The sequence below is a fragment of the Panonychus citri genome, unplaced genomic scaffold (genome assembly GCF_014898815.1).
Source record: "Panonychus citri isolate SS breed McGregor unplaced genomic scaffold, ASM1489881v1 Contig00140, whole genome shotgun sequence".
NCBI lineage: Eukaryota > Metazoa > Arthropoda > Arachnida > Trombidiformes > Tetranychidae > Panonychus > Panonychus citri.
Genome location: NW_026515545.1, coordinates 1149537 through 1166054, shown reverse-complemented (window position 1 = coordinate 1166054; position 16518 = coordinate 1149537). Strand labels below are relative to the sequence as shown.

Sequence of the window (16518 nt, the reverse complement as noted above, 5' to 3'; positions counted from 1 at the left end):
ACTAAAGTTAAACCTGTTAATTTTAGTCACTAATTAATTAATTAATTCAATTTGATATTCATCAATAATTAAAATCCATCAAAGTTAACATCTTGTTGGGGCTTAATTTTTTGTTGTTGTTGTTGTTGTTTAGTTAATCATCACAATTAATCATCGTTATTAACATGTTAATTAAATTGTTTAACCTCTATACTATTTTTAATTGATAATATAAGTTAATCAATGTCAAGAAATGTTAATTGTTAGCTAATTAATACAAATGTAAAAATCATCATCAAATTAAATCAAATTCAACAAAATTCAAGGTTATAATTAATTGTACTAATTATTATTAACCAGATCAATGATCAATTTTAATTTTCAATAATAATAATACTAAAAACAATTAATGGGAAGACAATTAAAAACTTTGATGATTTAAAAAATCAATAATATTACAAAATAATGAGAAAAGTTTACAACAAATTTGATTAAATTTAAATTTGTATGTTAATTTAAATCAATATGATCAATGGTTAATTGTTGATTAAACATTATCATTGAATAAAATATCTTCCTGAGATGATTGTAATTGATCAGGTTGATTGTTAATTGTTTGTTTAATTGTTGTTGATTTGGTTAACAAACGAGAACTGAAAATGTTGATAAACCAAGCACCTAATGGAGCTGAAATAATGGTTGAAAGGATAGCATAATTAAGGGTAATTTCACCGTAATTAACTAATTGTTGATCAAATCGAGATCGAGCCAATTCAAGGGGAATTGAACCAACTGCTGCTTGAACGGTTCCCTTAGATAGCCAAGCCATGGAGATGAAAACTTTTTCCCTGCGGGTTAAACCAGCTCCAGAAACGGCGGTGAAAGTTGTTAATGTCCGAGCAATAAGACCAATGATAAGGCAACAAAGTGACCAAAGGAGAGTTGAAGGGTCAATAGTTTCAAATGAAACCTCATAACCAATAAGGGCAAATAGTAAAAATTCACAAAAAAACCAAATATCTTTCAGGGTGATAACAATAAGGTCAAGATAACCCTCTTTCCGCCACCTAAGTCCAGCTACAAAAGCAACTGAAAGTGTACCCAATGGACCCATTGATTCAATGGTCAAAGTTTTGGTCAGAAAGATGAAACCAATTCCAGTGAAAAGTAATAAACAAAGTCTCATCTTGGTTTCATTTGAATGACCATTAAATGAAGGAAGATGATGATCAAGAGAAGATAGTGAATTAAGTCTTGGGGTTGGTTGATTAAGATGAGCTACCGATTGATCAGTTAAAGTTTTATTGGGAGGTAGAAACCAGAAAAGTAAACCCAAAGATGTACCCAAAATTAGACCAGAAAAAGCTTCTAATGGACCTTGAAGAGTTGAAGCATAAGAGGTTGAAGGTGAGGTGGACATTGCAAGTCCAAGGAACACTTCAAATCCAGTGATTGCCAGAACATCGTCAAGTGATGATCCACCGATGGCCAAGGTGGGTATTCCCTTATCGATACCGTAACCTTGCTGTTGAAGGTTAATCATTGAAGGTACAATGATCGCCGGTGAAGTGGCCACACAAACAAAACCTAAAACCATACACCAGAAAAAGGGTACACCAATTATATAGTAAGTTGTTATCGCAAGGACAAAAGCCTCAATTATACAGGGGAACACGGCAAGACGAAGGCAAAGCCATGATAGTTTACGTAATCGTGATGGATTAAGAGATAATCCTGCTCGAAGTAGGATTATCCCGAGAGCCAGATCTCGGATAAACGAGGAAATCGATTTATCTATTTTAATCAATGAATTTGAAGTTACAGATGGAGATGATGATGATGATGATGACCGGAAGTAGGAAATGTTGGCCAATGCAATTCCTGCGAAAAGCATTCCAATAATGGATGGAAGTCCAAACAATTTACTAATTGTTCCAGTTAAATAAGAGGCTGTAAAGAGTAAGATGAATGCAAAAATTGATTCATTCCAGGGTGTGGATGGATTAACACCGTAACAGCAAATCCAAAAGGTTAATCCAATCATACACTTGGTGGTCAAATGTTGTGTCGAGTTGATTACTGATGAACAGGTTATCATAATGTTAAACAGGAAACGGAAACGATGAGGGAAAAATGTTTGTTTGTAATGAAGGAGAAGTGAAAAACAATTATAACCCAAAAAAGTAAACAATTTATCTGAATGATGATTAGTTGAAATCGATACCAACAATTAATTCATTCAGTTATTCATTGGAAATAAAATGAAAATAATAAGTAAATTGTTAACAATTAAAATTAATATGATTTCATTAGAACAGGAAAATTGTAATTGGTAAACTGAATTAACTTGATTTGGTTGTTATTTTTTTTGTGCTCTCAAATTTAATCAATAACGGAATTAAATTGTTAAAGGTTAATAATAAGATACAATTAAGGGATAGTTTATTAATCTAATGATTAAAGTTAATCAGACTCTTTGATTAGCCTTTAATATTGATTGTTTATCCTGTTAATCTTTGAAATATACAATTCAATTTACTAAATTAAGACAATCAAATTTAATGATTGGAGAAAACAATCTCTCAACTTATTGATTAACAGATTAACAATTACCAATCTAATGATTATTATTAAAGTTAATTGTCATCCATCAACATTTATGATGACCATTAAAACTAATCAGTTAATCATAACAATCAAAGATTGATAACAATAATTGAAAATCAATTAATCAACTAATATGAAAAAAATTTTGATCACGATTATAATAATTACCTTTACAATTATCATTATTATTATTAAATTTAGTTGATTGTTTGATTGTGAAATTTATTTCCGATGATTTAATTATTACATACAGACACAGTTAATTGGGATAACAATTAGGTTTAATTGTCCAGTAAACAATACAATTAAGGTTAACAACATAACAAGAGCATCTTTTAGATGTAATAAAAAGTTATAACATTGATACAAAGTAATGTCCAGAGTTCTGGTCAATTAATGTTGACGATTTTTTTTTCATCTTCATCTTGTTTTTATACTTTGAAAAAAAAAACCTCACTGGACATTAAACTGGACACAGGAAACAACCTTAAGTTTATTAACATTATCAACGGTAAATAATTTGAGTAAACAAGAAATGACCATCATCATTATTAGAGCTATCATCATGTAATATTATCACTGGACAGTGGTCAGTTTACAATACAACATCGTAAAGATTATTTAATAATATAAACAAATAAGGAAAACAAAGAAACATAAAAACACAAATAAAACAAATTTAATTCAATGATAATTAATCATCACCAATTAATTGATTATATCTGGTCATCTAATAATAATAACATTCTGACCAATGGTCAACCTTTCAAATCATAATAATAATAATAATGATATTAATATTAAAAGTTCATTAATCAAGTGAATATAATATTTAATGTTTGATGATAAAAACAATTTTCTTAATTGTTAATATTGATATATGTAACCAATTTAAAACTGATAATGAGCTTAATTGTTAATCCAGTGTTTGTGGTTAATAATTATAACGGTTAATTTTAATATAATACAATCAGCTAATCATATAACTAAAATTTACATGGGAATTGTTGATGTATGTTAATTGTTGATAAAAAATATTTGCTATGTTAACTTGTTATTAACTAAATTAATGATATTTAATAACAGTCAATTAAACTTAAGTCTCTTAATCATAATGATAATCAACTGTTCAACCGGTCATTCGTGGTTGGTTAACAATTACCTATTTTTTTAATTACAACACAATCATAATGAATGATCAGTATAAATGGTTGACAATTAACAAGAGAGAGAGAAAAAATTAAACTTTTATCGTAAATTGTAATAACCCTAATATACCTTTGAATATACACAACGAAGATGATGATAACTTTTAATTTCATGGAACTTTTTTCATGATTATCATCCTCATCATCTTCATCATCATCATCATCATCAAAATTATCATCATCTAACCTCATTAATCTAATATTATCAGTGATGATTATTTTCCACTTTCCTTTGGTGTTGCTTTTGTCTCATTGGAAACTTTTGATTGTAAGTTTTTTTCTCTCTCTCATGTTGTTGATAAATTAATGATATAAATTATCACAATTAACTGATCATCAGGATAGTTGGGTGTGTATTGTATATCTTTTTATACAAATATTTCCAAGCTCTCTCTCTTTGTACAGTATATCATAAACTCGGACCCGGAAGTTGAGTGGAAAAAAAAGAATCACTACTTCTTGAAACCGGAAGTTTTTTCCATTGAAACAAAACCAAAAATTGTAGACACAAGGATATGGATGCTAAAAGGATGAGGATGGAGATGAAAAGTTTAACATTGATATTGTATTTAACACACAGACATACACACACTTTATCATTTGGAGGAAGGGAAAATGAGTTGGATGACTGATGATGATGATAGGTTTTCACTTCGAAGAGACAAAAATAGCAAAGATGAAGAAGAGAGAGAGAGAGATTTCAACCCTCTCCCTCTCTTCCTAATGATTACCCAAGCTCACCCACTGCCATTAAATATATTACTTATATCATTTACCATCAAGTTAACCTAGAAAAAAAAGTGTAACCAAAATCTTGTGTTAATTAATTTTAATTTCAACTTTTATCATTATCATGGTGATAATTTGATGAAATGTAAAACCTTTGAGTAAATAATTTGAATCTGATTGAACTCCCATAACCATCACCTCAATGTAACCATCAAGTGTTAACATGATACTTTACAAGACACACAATCACACCTCAGAGGAACAATCAACCTTCACCCACACCAGCAACCCAACAACAGAACCAACCCTTAGTCCACCCAATAGACCAACAAATACAATATATTTATATATATATCGAGAGATGATATTGTTGCAAAGGTTTGCAGAAAAAAAATTAGAGTATAAACTGAAAATGGTAAAAATTGCTTACTTAAATTTTTCCACCTTCTCTTTTTTTATCTTCCATCTTCCTTTTCCTTTTCCTCCTTCTCCTTCTCTTTCATCATCATTATCTTCATCTTTCTCCTTTCTCACCATCATGATGATGATCATTATCATCTTGTTAAGGTCAGTTTTCCACTTGCCTTACCTTAAACATCATTTACCCACCACCTTCACTCCTATTCTTACCTCTCCACCTTCACCTCTTTCTCCTCCTCCATCTCATCTTCATCCTAAGCAAAAACCTTTTCCTTTCACTTATCATCTTCCATCATCATCTCAACCTCCTCTTCCTAATCATCATTCTGAAGGGATTAGAGTAACCAGAATATGTTCATTTTTCACCGAGAGAAAAATAGACAGAGAAAGAAGAGAGAGAGAGAGAGACTGTGAGAGGAGAGGGTGGAAAGAGGCGGAGGAAAAGATAACATTGGGATAATTGATGGGCGAAGACCCTATGAATCAAAAAGATAGGGAATCACTTTCATCCAGGGTGGAAAAGGTGAACACACATACATTATTAGGAATAAAAGTCATCATCATGTAAGAGAATGAGAAAGTGAGTGAGAGAAAGAGAGTCAAAAGTTATATATTTATAAAGGTCGTTAGCTTCAGGTTCCTTTCTCATTCTGTTTACATTTGACTCCACCTAATATTGATGATAATCATGATAATCATCATCATCATCTTCATCACTATCTATATCCATATTTACTCATCATCATCTTTCTCAGCAAAAAAAAAGTTCCAAGTAACCAAACGATCATCAATAAAAAACACACACACATGATATCACAAAGGTTTGAATTCAGATTCAGCGCAACATGAAATCAACATGAATCTCAACATGAGACTGAACAATTATTTATTATACTTTGTATCATCATCATCATCATCTTCATCTTCATCCTCATCATCACCAATATCATCACCATAGTGAAAATATACTAACAGAAAGAGAACAGAAAAATCAAGAGAGAGAGAGAGAGAGAAAAAATGATTTCTTTTTTCCTTCCAATAATATTACAAATGATTCTGATACATTTCATCTTCTACTCTCACATCATGGTAACTTTCATGATGATGATGAGATTATCACCAGAATCACCTTTTTTTTCATCATCTCTTTTTAATAGACTTGATTGTTACTCCTTATTATTTATCGACACAAACAATGAACATTGAGATTCCAATAGAAACCTAAAAATGCCTCCAAGTGATTTAAGTTAATCATGATGATTATTATTCTTGACAATGAATAACTATTGATATTTCATTGCTAATAATGAACTTGAGTAATCATTATCATCATGGTGCAGAAAAAAAACTCACTGAACACTAATAACTTTTCATGAGTTATATAATACTTTCATTCATTTTGTTGATGATCATCATGAAACCCTAAACAAAGTAATAAGTTAACTTTGTTATGACAATATAATAATATTTTCCCACCTTTTCCTCCCTCATCGATTCCCACCATCTACATGATGACCACCACCACCATCACCACCTCAGTCATCATGAAAATAATCAGCAGTTTCCCTCCCAGCTAATGTATATTAATGTTACATAGATTAGATTCTCAATTCCTATGGTGTGAAAAAAAAGTAATAACAATTGAATGAAGGATAAACAAGAGACTCGTTCAAACAATTATCGTCAATACTTATTCATTGTATCAGAATTTTCTCTCTCTCTCTCTCTCTCTCTCTCTACCCTGTGATTCTCAGTATTGGAAATTTATGTAATATTTTTATCACCATTAAGAAGGAAATTGATTGAAACTTTTTTTTTATTTCTATTTGTTTTCAATGTCCAGTTATTAATAACTTTTTCCTTTATTCTCTTAGGTCAAACATCCTCAGGTAATTGCTGTTGAAAGTGACCCCTAAATCAATGGACAGGGAAAAATTTCTCGATAATATCAACGGTCAAACAATGAAAAGAAATGTCAATAAATCAATGAAAAATTCCCAGTCAATTATTTTCATTTTGTTTTCTTCTTATTCTCTCTCTCTCTCTCTGACTGACCATTATAAATATTATGCAGTTTTCTATGTGTGTAATATATTGACCATTGCATTTGACCAGAATATTTTTACATATTTTTATTCATCTAATGATATTGAACAATAATGTGAGAGATGATATAGACAGAAGAAGACAGAGAGAGACAGACATGTGAACAAGTTTTATCATCGTTCATATAATAGTATTAGATGGAGAGACCTGGAAGCATGGTAAGGATGGAAGATAATTCTGATTCTGATTTGGGAATGATAATAATGATGATGAAGATGATAACCATTGGAATAGAGAGAAATGTAAGAAGAAGAAGATAAAAAACTATCTTCTCTTGTCAAGCTTCAATGAATTGGAAACAAGTAAAAACGATTTATTCAATGGGAGAGAAAAAGTCTTGAATTTTGTTCACTCTTTTCAGCTTTCGAATAGAAATTCAGAAGGACAGAACTAAAATTCTGAGAGAATTGTAAGAGTAAAAAAGAAAGTGAGAGATAGAGATAAAGATAGAGAAAGATGAGAATCATCATCATAATCATGGTTGATCATGGAGATGAAAACAATGATGATAATGATGAAAAAGAAAGGAAGAGAAAGAGAGAGAAAGAGAAAATATAAAAACGAAACAAAAATGTTCATGAAGTTTAAGCGATAAGATGAAAAAAAGAAAATGAGAGAGAATCAAAGCTCATCTTCTTGTATCTTCATGGTTATCATCTTATAATCTTCCTTTTATACTGAAAAGTGAATGAAATTTCATGTTCGGATGTCCTGTTGTCTTCAAGATCTTTTGTCTCCTGTCAATGTTTTCTCATTGAATTGAATGAGAAGATTTCATTTTACACCGATAAATGTAACTATGGAATTCATTTCCATGATATTATCATGGATCTATGGTCTTTCTCTCCCTTGCTCACAAATTCATCATCATCATCATCACCATGATCACCATCCGAAACATCTGAAGTATTCCTAGTATCCTTTAGAGTATCTGACTCATTGTTTTCTTTTTTTTCCACCATGAAGAAAATTCCAATTCTGTTGAGAAAAAAAAAACTGAATGAGCTGAATCCATTTTCCATGAAAAAGTAAACACTGTATAATATCCTCATAATCATCGTATTCAGTTTAACATTTCATTTTTGTTCAAAGTTGACCTTTCACTCTATCAGATGGAATCATCATCATCATCATCATCACCATCATCATGATTCCTTGAATAGTTTTTCAGAGCCATGGGTCAGAATTATCATTCCCATGCAATTTACTGGTGGAAAATTTTTTCCTCCTCAGTAAAAGAGCTGATCCTTAATACTTATTAATATATAACATTGAGACTGAATTACAACTTACATTGTTATTCATTCAACACAATCTTCATCTTCATGGTCATCATGTTGATGATAATCATCATCGTCGTTATTATCATCATGTCAGGTTCATTAGATCAGAATTATTGTTCATCTTCAATCAATAGTATTTATACTTATATATTTATATATATAAATCCAATCGATCTCATCATCAGAATCAAAGACAATAGATATTCAGTCAACAGGAATAATTGTCAATGTGATAAGTTGTTAGGTTGTTGTTGTTGTTCATGTCATGGTAGATGTTGTGTAGATGTTGTTTTTTTGTTGAATTATTAACCATTTCAAATCATACACTGAATAAATCATGACCATCAAATCAGTCTTATCATGACTTTAGTCTGACACTGACATTAGTTTAACTAGAAAATATAACAACAGTGAAAACCGTCAATGTTTTTGTATTAATATACTAGAGGAATCGAAAATGTCTTAGAGAGAGAGAGAAAGAAGTTCTAACAAAGTCGAAAATCTAATCAGTCCAAGTTCATATCGAACCAATAATCATAATAATAATGAATTTATTTCCGATGATCATAGCGGAAACTTTTGTCTCTCGATCTCTCCCTGTATCTTATTGAGTATTCAGATGATACAATCAATAGATCAGAATCACTGCTGAGATGCAGATGACAAAGAAGTGGGAAGTGGAAGAGGAGATTCTGTTTTCTATTCTTTTCTCGAACATTTTCAGAGCAATTTTACATTCGGAAAATATTCTGAGCTTCTCGAAAGAAGAAAAGAAAAGAGAAGAGAGAGAAAAGAAAACTAATATCTAAGTAAGATTATTTTCTTATCTCTTGACTGGACACACAGAATTTTATCATGAAGGGAAAGCTGAAATTGAAGAAAGATAATAAACCGAATACAAAGATGATAATATCATGTCGATGAAACAACATGATATAAAAGATGAAGATGAAAATCTTAACCAAGATAATGTGATAATAATAATATATTATCACATTTGAGAAAAAAAAATTCTTCTTTCCAAAATTACAAATAATATAAAAAAAAAGAGTTCTACCAGAACGAAATTGGACAAAGATATTCAATAAAGAAACATTCTTCCATTCTGAGTTCTTACTCCATTTCGAATTCAAATTTACTTAAAATTTTCCCTCCCTTTCCAAGTAAATCTATGAATACATAATATTCATTGACTTAAATTCATCTTCTCATCGCCTTCATCCTCATCCTCATCTTCATCATCCTCCTCTTCCTCCTACTCCTCATAATCATCATCAGGAAAAGTGGTATCATGGAACCTTAATTTGTTCAGAGATAAATCAAATTACGAAATGAAAAAAAAGTTCTACTTAGATTTTTTATCTCTCTCTCACTTTCTCTTCTCATATATTCATCTTATCAAATCTACCTTTATCATCTTCTCTCGTCATCCTTGTCTTCCACCTTTTATTACTTTATCTTCATCTCTCTCTCTCTCTCATCCTGTTATCATCCTTTAATAACTAATGCAATCGTATTTAATATTATATATCTGTTATTTTTGTGTATTTGTGATAAATTTCATTTCAATTCATAAATCTTGTTCATCCCTCATGATCATCATGTTAGATTAGAGACTTGATGTAATCTATTTATATATTTTCTTATACTTGTTGTTGATCCCTTATCCTGATAGCAAAGGTGTGTGTGTACATGAAAACTTCCGGTTTCATGACTACACCATCATCATCATCATTATTATTATTATCATGATAGAATTTTGGAAAATTGAACAAAATTTCTTCTTTTCTAATAAAGAACATGAAAAACCATAAGTTGTAATCGTTTCCTTAGATTTTTTTTCCTCTTTCTCTCATTTTATGGAGATTTTTTCTTCTTCTTTCTCTTCTAAAGCATTTACATGTTCTAATCTACTGAATCTGAACTTTATCCCTCCCATTTTCTCTCTTACCTGGTAACCACATAATATTAATATTGATCATGTTCCTCATCAGTTCTTGAACCTTTTTTTCCTCTTCCTTTTTCTCTTCTTCTTTTTCTTTTCCAACTTTACCTCTTTTTCTTTCTCTTTTCGAACGTCAAATGCTGAGCTTGACCTTTTTTTCCCCACTCTTACTTTTCTCTCATCATGGAAAAACACTGAGTCTTAGTAATCAAAAGTGTTATTCTGTTGGATAAGTAGGATGGAAAAACTTTATCAACTAAGAATTGAAGAAGAAGCTTAACTTTGAAGATTCTCAGGATTGTAAGGAACTTTTTTTTCTCACCAATCTAAAGAATAACAGTTAATCATCTGAATCAGAACTTTTCGATAATTCTTGAAACTTGAAATGACTTTAATTCTAATCTCTGATTGTTTACCTTCAAATCAGATTTTCTCTTACAACATTACCAGAAAGTCGATAAAATAAGAGAAAACAACAATGGTGAAAACAAGAAGTTTCGTTCGTAGAAAAACAAGAAAAAAAGAGAGAAAAACTTTACCTTCGAAGACCAGATAATTAATCGAAATGCAAGTAATAGAAAACATTTTCCAATGTTAATCAGTAACAATTCAATTCTAAAGCAGATAAACAGAATGTTCGAATGTTCGAATGTAATTCAATCGAGAGTGAGAGAGTAGAATAAACTTTTTTTTGTTCGAAAAAAAATTCTTCATCACTTGGAACCTCCACCCATTGATCCCACTGGAGCAAGAGGTGGGAACATTTATCGAAATAGTTTATACTCCATCAACAATGGAAACTGGGAGTGAAAGTGTAAAAATAATAGACAGTGAATGAGAAAATGAAATGAAATGAAATCCAAAAATCCAAAAATCAACAATCAACAACAATGAACAAACATTAAATTCAGAGAGAGAGAGAGAGAGAGAGAGAGAGTGAGTGGGTGAGAGAGAGAGAGATAAAAAATTAGAGGGACAAACAGACACAAAATTGTAAACCAAGAGGCATCAATAATATCATATGTGTTATCATCCTGACGATGGTGATGATAATACAATTGATGATGACGATTCAGAATGAGTTTAATAAAATGAATGAAACCTTTTGGCAGTTCATGTTTTTTCATGGGAAGATGAAAATTGTTTAAAAGTCAAGGGATTTCCCTCTCCCGCTGGACACTCAACTTTTTTTTGTGTTCAGTATGTGTGTGTGTGTCCAGTTGGAAATGGACACAATGTTGTTAGTTTTTTTTTGCTTCTTCCACACTGATGATAAAGATAGATAGAGAGAGAGAGAGAGAGAGAGAGAGAGATCCTTCATTCCAAGTGAATCAAATGATGACCATCATTCAACATCCACAGAAATAACAATAGTGACCAGTGAAAAAGAACAGAAGTAAATTCCTTTCATTATATTCCAGTTTTTTCTTCTTTAATTCTTTGATATTCTGATCAATATTCTGTGTTGATTAGACGAGAAAAAGGAAGAAACAGAATTTCATCAGAATTTTTTTTCTATCCTCATCCTTTTCTCTTTCTACAACCACTCTCTCTCTCTCTTTCTCTCACCCACTCACTCACTTGCTCTCTCTCTCTCTTCACACATTATCAATTGTAATCTTGAAAGTAGCTTTAGCATCTTCATCTTCAATAGTATCAATGTCTCTGAGATGAGAATTGAAACCGAAATGAGACTAAGAAGATGAGATAGTGAGCGAATGAGAGAGAAAAGTGGTCTGGGGAGGGTCGTTAGGGTGCAAGAGAAAAAATTATTGCAAATGATAAAATTTGTTCATTTTATCATTAATCTACCTAATCCTTTGAAGCTTAAGCTTTTTCTATGATATTACATTGAAGTTTCAATGGGAAGGGTGGGAAAAAATCCACCGTTACACCAACAGGGAAGGGAACAAACTTATTTAAACGAAGCATTTACCAAGATGATGAGGAAAAAGGATGAAGAAAAAAGAGAGAATGAGAGAGATTCGAACACACAGAATTAGAGGATAGAAATACGACAGAGAAAGGATAAAGATGAAGATGAGGATGTAGATGATGGTGAAAGGAAAGAAGAATAGAAAGAGAGAAGAAAAAAAATCAAGTAAGAGAAGTGAGTTAAATGGAATCGTGGAAAAGGATAATCAATGATTCTAATCAAATTCAATTGAAATTCAGGCGAAGAGTTTTTTTTGTTTACTCTTTTTTTTTCTTCTCTTTCTTTTCTTTCTAATATTAATCGTCATCCTCGTCATCATCATTATCTGATTGAAATAGAATGATAAAACTCAGGCTATTCATGATGGAGATGAGGATGTGAATGATAAAATGAATTTCCCCTGAAAAATCAATATCCTGAGCTCTGGTTAATTGTTTATTATAAAACAACTAATGATAACATTTAACTCTTTGTTTGTTGTTGTTTTTTTTTTCATCACAATCCAATTTACTTAATTAATCATTGATTAATCACCATTATGATTATTATGATCAAGAAAGAAAGAGAGAGAGAGAGAGAGAACCATGAAAATCTTTGCTGAAGAATAGGAAAAATTTGGATGAAAACAATGTTTCAATTCCCAATTGAAATGAATTATCTTCTCGTTGTTTCAACGTTCATGATGATATCTGATTACCTTTTGAATTTCATATATTACATATTATTTGATGATAATTGTTTTTGTAACCAGATTCAATGATTCACTGAATTAAATCAACAATCAACTGATTGCTACTTATTTTACACAGAAAACAAGAAATACTTTCAATCATTATTTACATAATAATATAACTCATATACTCAGAACTTTTTTTTTCTTCTCCTGAATAACTATTATCATCTTCATCATCAAGTCTTATATATTGTTTCCCTCCTGTATTTACTTGATTGGAAACAATTTGTGATGATGATTCAACATAAACAATCATATCAAGTGAGATATTATCATTTCCCATCATCATGCTCATTGTATTATCACCATGTATCCAAAAGGTGAAGATAAGAAAATGAAAACAATGAAAATAAAAATGTCGCCAAGAAAATGAGAGTTATCATGGTGAAAGAGCCAGAGAGAGAGAGAGAGAGAGAGAGAGAGAGACAAAAACAATTCTTCATGAATTCTGGATACATAATGTATTCAGTATAATCCACTATTGTTATCAAACCTTTTCATGATGATTGTTGGTCTAATCAGAATGATAATTTCACTTCTATCAGAATAATAAGTTAACTTATAATAGACAGTCAATGATTTAATACTAATGGTGAAAATAATAATAACAATCATTGGTTAGGTAAGACAATCAGAGTAACAACATTTTCGTTGTCAGAATTTACTAGTTTTTTTGCTTCTTCTTCACTTTTAATCTTCTCTCTTCATCAGGCTCAGTATTTCACCTTTTCATTAATAAATAACATTTACTGTTCATCATAATCTGTATTCAGCTTCAGTTTTCATCATCATCATCATCATCATCATGGTTAGAGGTCATCGGAATGGGGAGAGAGAGAGAGATGACCAATCAAAGGGTAAATGATGAGTGAAAGTGTTTATTTCATTGTGATCAAGTGATTACAAAGATGATAATGTATTTCACTTGAATGAATAGAAGAAAAAAAATCAAAGAGAATAGAATAATCATCTTTTTCATCATCATCATCATGAAGATAAAAGTGGGAGTTCGGTGGGTGTGGTGGGGATGAAATGATCATCTTTTCTTTGGTTAAATTATATTATTTATGATAACATTTAGTGCTTTCTATTATCATCACTTAATCATTACGATTATGATTATTGTTAGTTTTTGTCGCTTACTCATCTCATTATCTTCATCATCATCATTATCATCATTATATTAACTAAATGATGATAATTCTGATTCTTTCATTTCCCATTATCAAACCAAATATCATCATCATCATCAAGATCATCTTTTTCATTCTCATTTTAATCTCGTACCCACAAGGATTTACTTATGTAATAATAATATAACTACAAACCATCAGCCCCAATTGAGTTGTATATATGTGTGTTCATAGTCTTGTCCAGTTTTCAACTGACCAATAGATTCAAGTGAAAGAAATATATTGAAAAAGAAAAGCCTGAAAGAAAAAGTTCCAACTCAATAAACTCAATATAATTTAATAATCATCATCATCTTCATGGAGAGTGGATTAAGAATTGAAGTAACCAATGATATCTAATGTTAACTTTTCCACCTTCTATTATCTATTATATATTGAGATAATTGAAAAATTCATGATACATGATGATGATGATGATTCTCATCACCAGGAAAAACATGATGAAATTTCCTATGGTTAAATCAAAAATTTTCCCCATCAACTCACTAGGAACTCATGATGAATGATGAAAATGATGAGTTGATAAGTTGGTGTATAAAGTTAAATATATTTATAAATCTAATATAAATCAACTTATCAACAATACTTAATATTTGATATTATAACACAAAGTACTTGATATAACCCACCCCAACCTTAGACTACCATGAACCTTGGTGTGTATGTGTGTTGAAAATACTAATAAAAAGGACACACAGATTATCAGTTTGAGTAAAAAATGAATTCCTGGTTACTCAATCATTTAATGCTACATTATAAATATAATATGTTTCATTTTATTTACACTAAGCTTTTTGTTATTGGCAGTGGGGTGGGAGATTTGTAGGCAGTGGTGGTGGTGGTGGTGATTCCTTTGTTTTTCTTTGCACATTGAATTGTATTATCAGAGGATAAATAAATAATGTTTTATCTGGTTGTTTGTTTTTCGGTTCAAATTTGGTTTTCATGGTATAAATCAAAAGGGAAAAAGATGAAAGAGGAAAAGGAAACAAGAATATTTTTAAATTGTCTTGGTGGAAATTTTTTTCCTGATCTTTTTTGTAGTATGATATTTTTCTTCAGGACAGTTTCAATGGTGAGTTTTTACTTCTCATGGAGGACTTGGAGTTTTCTTTCCTTTGGTTTTGCTTTATACTCTAAAATGAGATACTCAGTGGGCCTTGAATATTGAACATGAAGATCCATTGGTTGGTGTAGATGAAGGTGGTGAGGTGGAAGATAAAATTCTAAGTGGTTGTGTATTAGATGGTGAATTTGTAAGTAGAGTCGGTGGTGAGCATTCAAATTCAACAAAATGGATCGATTCAAGGTGCTGCTTGAGATGTGAAAGGTTACAAATGTATTTCCTACATAATCGACATTTATACGTGGTGGGTTCCCCTTGGTGGATTGGGAAATGCTCCTTAATCTCTGGAAAAGTGTTGAAAATATTGTTACAAATGTTACACTTTCGTGGTAATTTGTAAATTGATGTAAACGGATCTTCTGTTGGTGTTTCATTAAGATAAATATTATGAATGTTTAAACAGTGGATTATATAATCATCGTGTTGACGGTAAACAGTTTCACATTTAGAACAGGTATAAACACCATTCATCTTTGTGGCATAATGAAAGGATAACATGTGACTAGTTAACATTTCACAATTTTCGAAATATTTTTCACAATAGCAGCACATTGGTGACAATTTACGATCAACCGGTGGACAAATTGACAAAGTTGAAGGTGAAATTTCAATTTTGGGTAAAATTTGAGGTACTGAGGTTGATAATCTTGTAACAGAATTACAAGAAAGTAACGGTGGTTGAACTGTACGAGCTGTTTTGTTTATCGGTTCATCTTGAGTTCGAATTCGAACTCTTTCGTTTTTCCATTGCAACCATTTGAACCATTCGAGCCATTAGAATCTTTTCCTGGTTTGAGTATCGAAGTTAACAGGTCAACATGGTCAGTTCGATCATTATTACTACTAGAAACACCGTTACCATTTCCACCACCACCACGAGTCACCTTCAATTTTTTCCTTGTTATTGAAATTTTAATCGTTTTATCTGAACTTTTATATGATCCCGATGAAGATGCTGATGATGATGATGAAGAAGATGATGATATCTTAACTTCAATAGGTGATGTTGTTAACTTAATTGGTATCAATGGTGATGATTGTAGGTTAACCTGTGGACGATGTGATGATGAGCAAACAGCTGATTGTAATTCTTGATTATATGATTGCTGTCTAGGTACTGGACGTTGTACTTGAGGTGGTAAAACCACCGGTGGACAGTAAAATATTTGGTATCGTTTATTGGTATCAACAGGCATAGTTAATTGTCTCAGAAAAAAAAGTCACAATTAGAAAAACCCAAAGTAAATTGAAAG

General features: G+C 30.9%; 2 protein-coding genes across 2 annotated transcripts; both read right to left on the bottom strand.

Annotated features, from left to right (window-relative positions):
- Positions 1–187: 187 nt before the first annotated feature.
- On the bottom strand, positions 188–2077 carry LOC128394880 (sodium/hydrogen exchanger 9B2-like). The gene is made up of 3 exons (XM_053355250.1): positions 1906–2077; positions 628–1773; positions 188–192 (listed from the first exon to the last, which is right to left on the bottom strand). Exons 1-3 carry the CDS (start codon positions 2075–2077, stop codon positions 188–190), a joined length of 1323 nt encoding a protein of 440 aa, XP_053211225.1.
- Positions 2078–15289: 13212 nt separating this feature from the next.
- On the bottom strand, positions 15290–16461 carry LOC128394879 (zinc finger protein 384-like). Its single transcript, XM_053355249.1, has 2 exons — positions 15998–16461; positions 15290–15911 (listed from the first exon to the last, which is right to left on the bottom strand). The coding sequence occupies exons 1-2, from the start codon at positions 16459–16461 to the stop codon at positions 15290–15292; spliced, it is 1086 nt and encodes a 361-aa protein (XP_053211224.1).
- Between the last annotated feature and the right edge of the window lie 57 nt (positions 16462–16518).

Excerpts from the sequence above, each read along its gene's own strand:
- LOC128394880 (XM_053355250.1), bottom strand. The coding sequence starts at position 2,077 with ATGATAACCTGTTCATCAGTAATCAACTCGACACAACATTTGACCACC. Across the intron at positions 1,774-1,905 it reads TTATTTAACTGGAACAATTA|ATAAATCGATTTCCTCGTTT; the intron begins GTAAATTGTTTG and ends TGATTAAAATAG.
- LOC128394879 (XM_053355249.1), bottom strand. The coding sequence starts at position 16,461 with ATGCCTGTTGATACCAATAAACGATACCAAATATTTTACTGTCCACCG. Across the intron at positions 15,912-15,997 it reads TGCAATGGAAAAACGAAAGA|ATTATCAACCTCAGTACCTC; the intron begins GTTCGAATTCGA and ends TTCTGTTACAAG.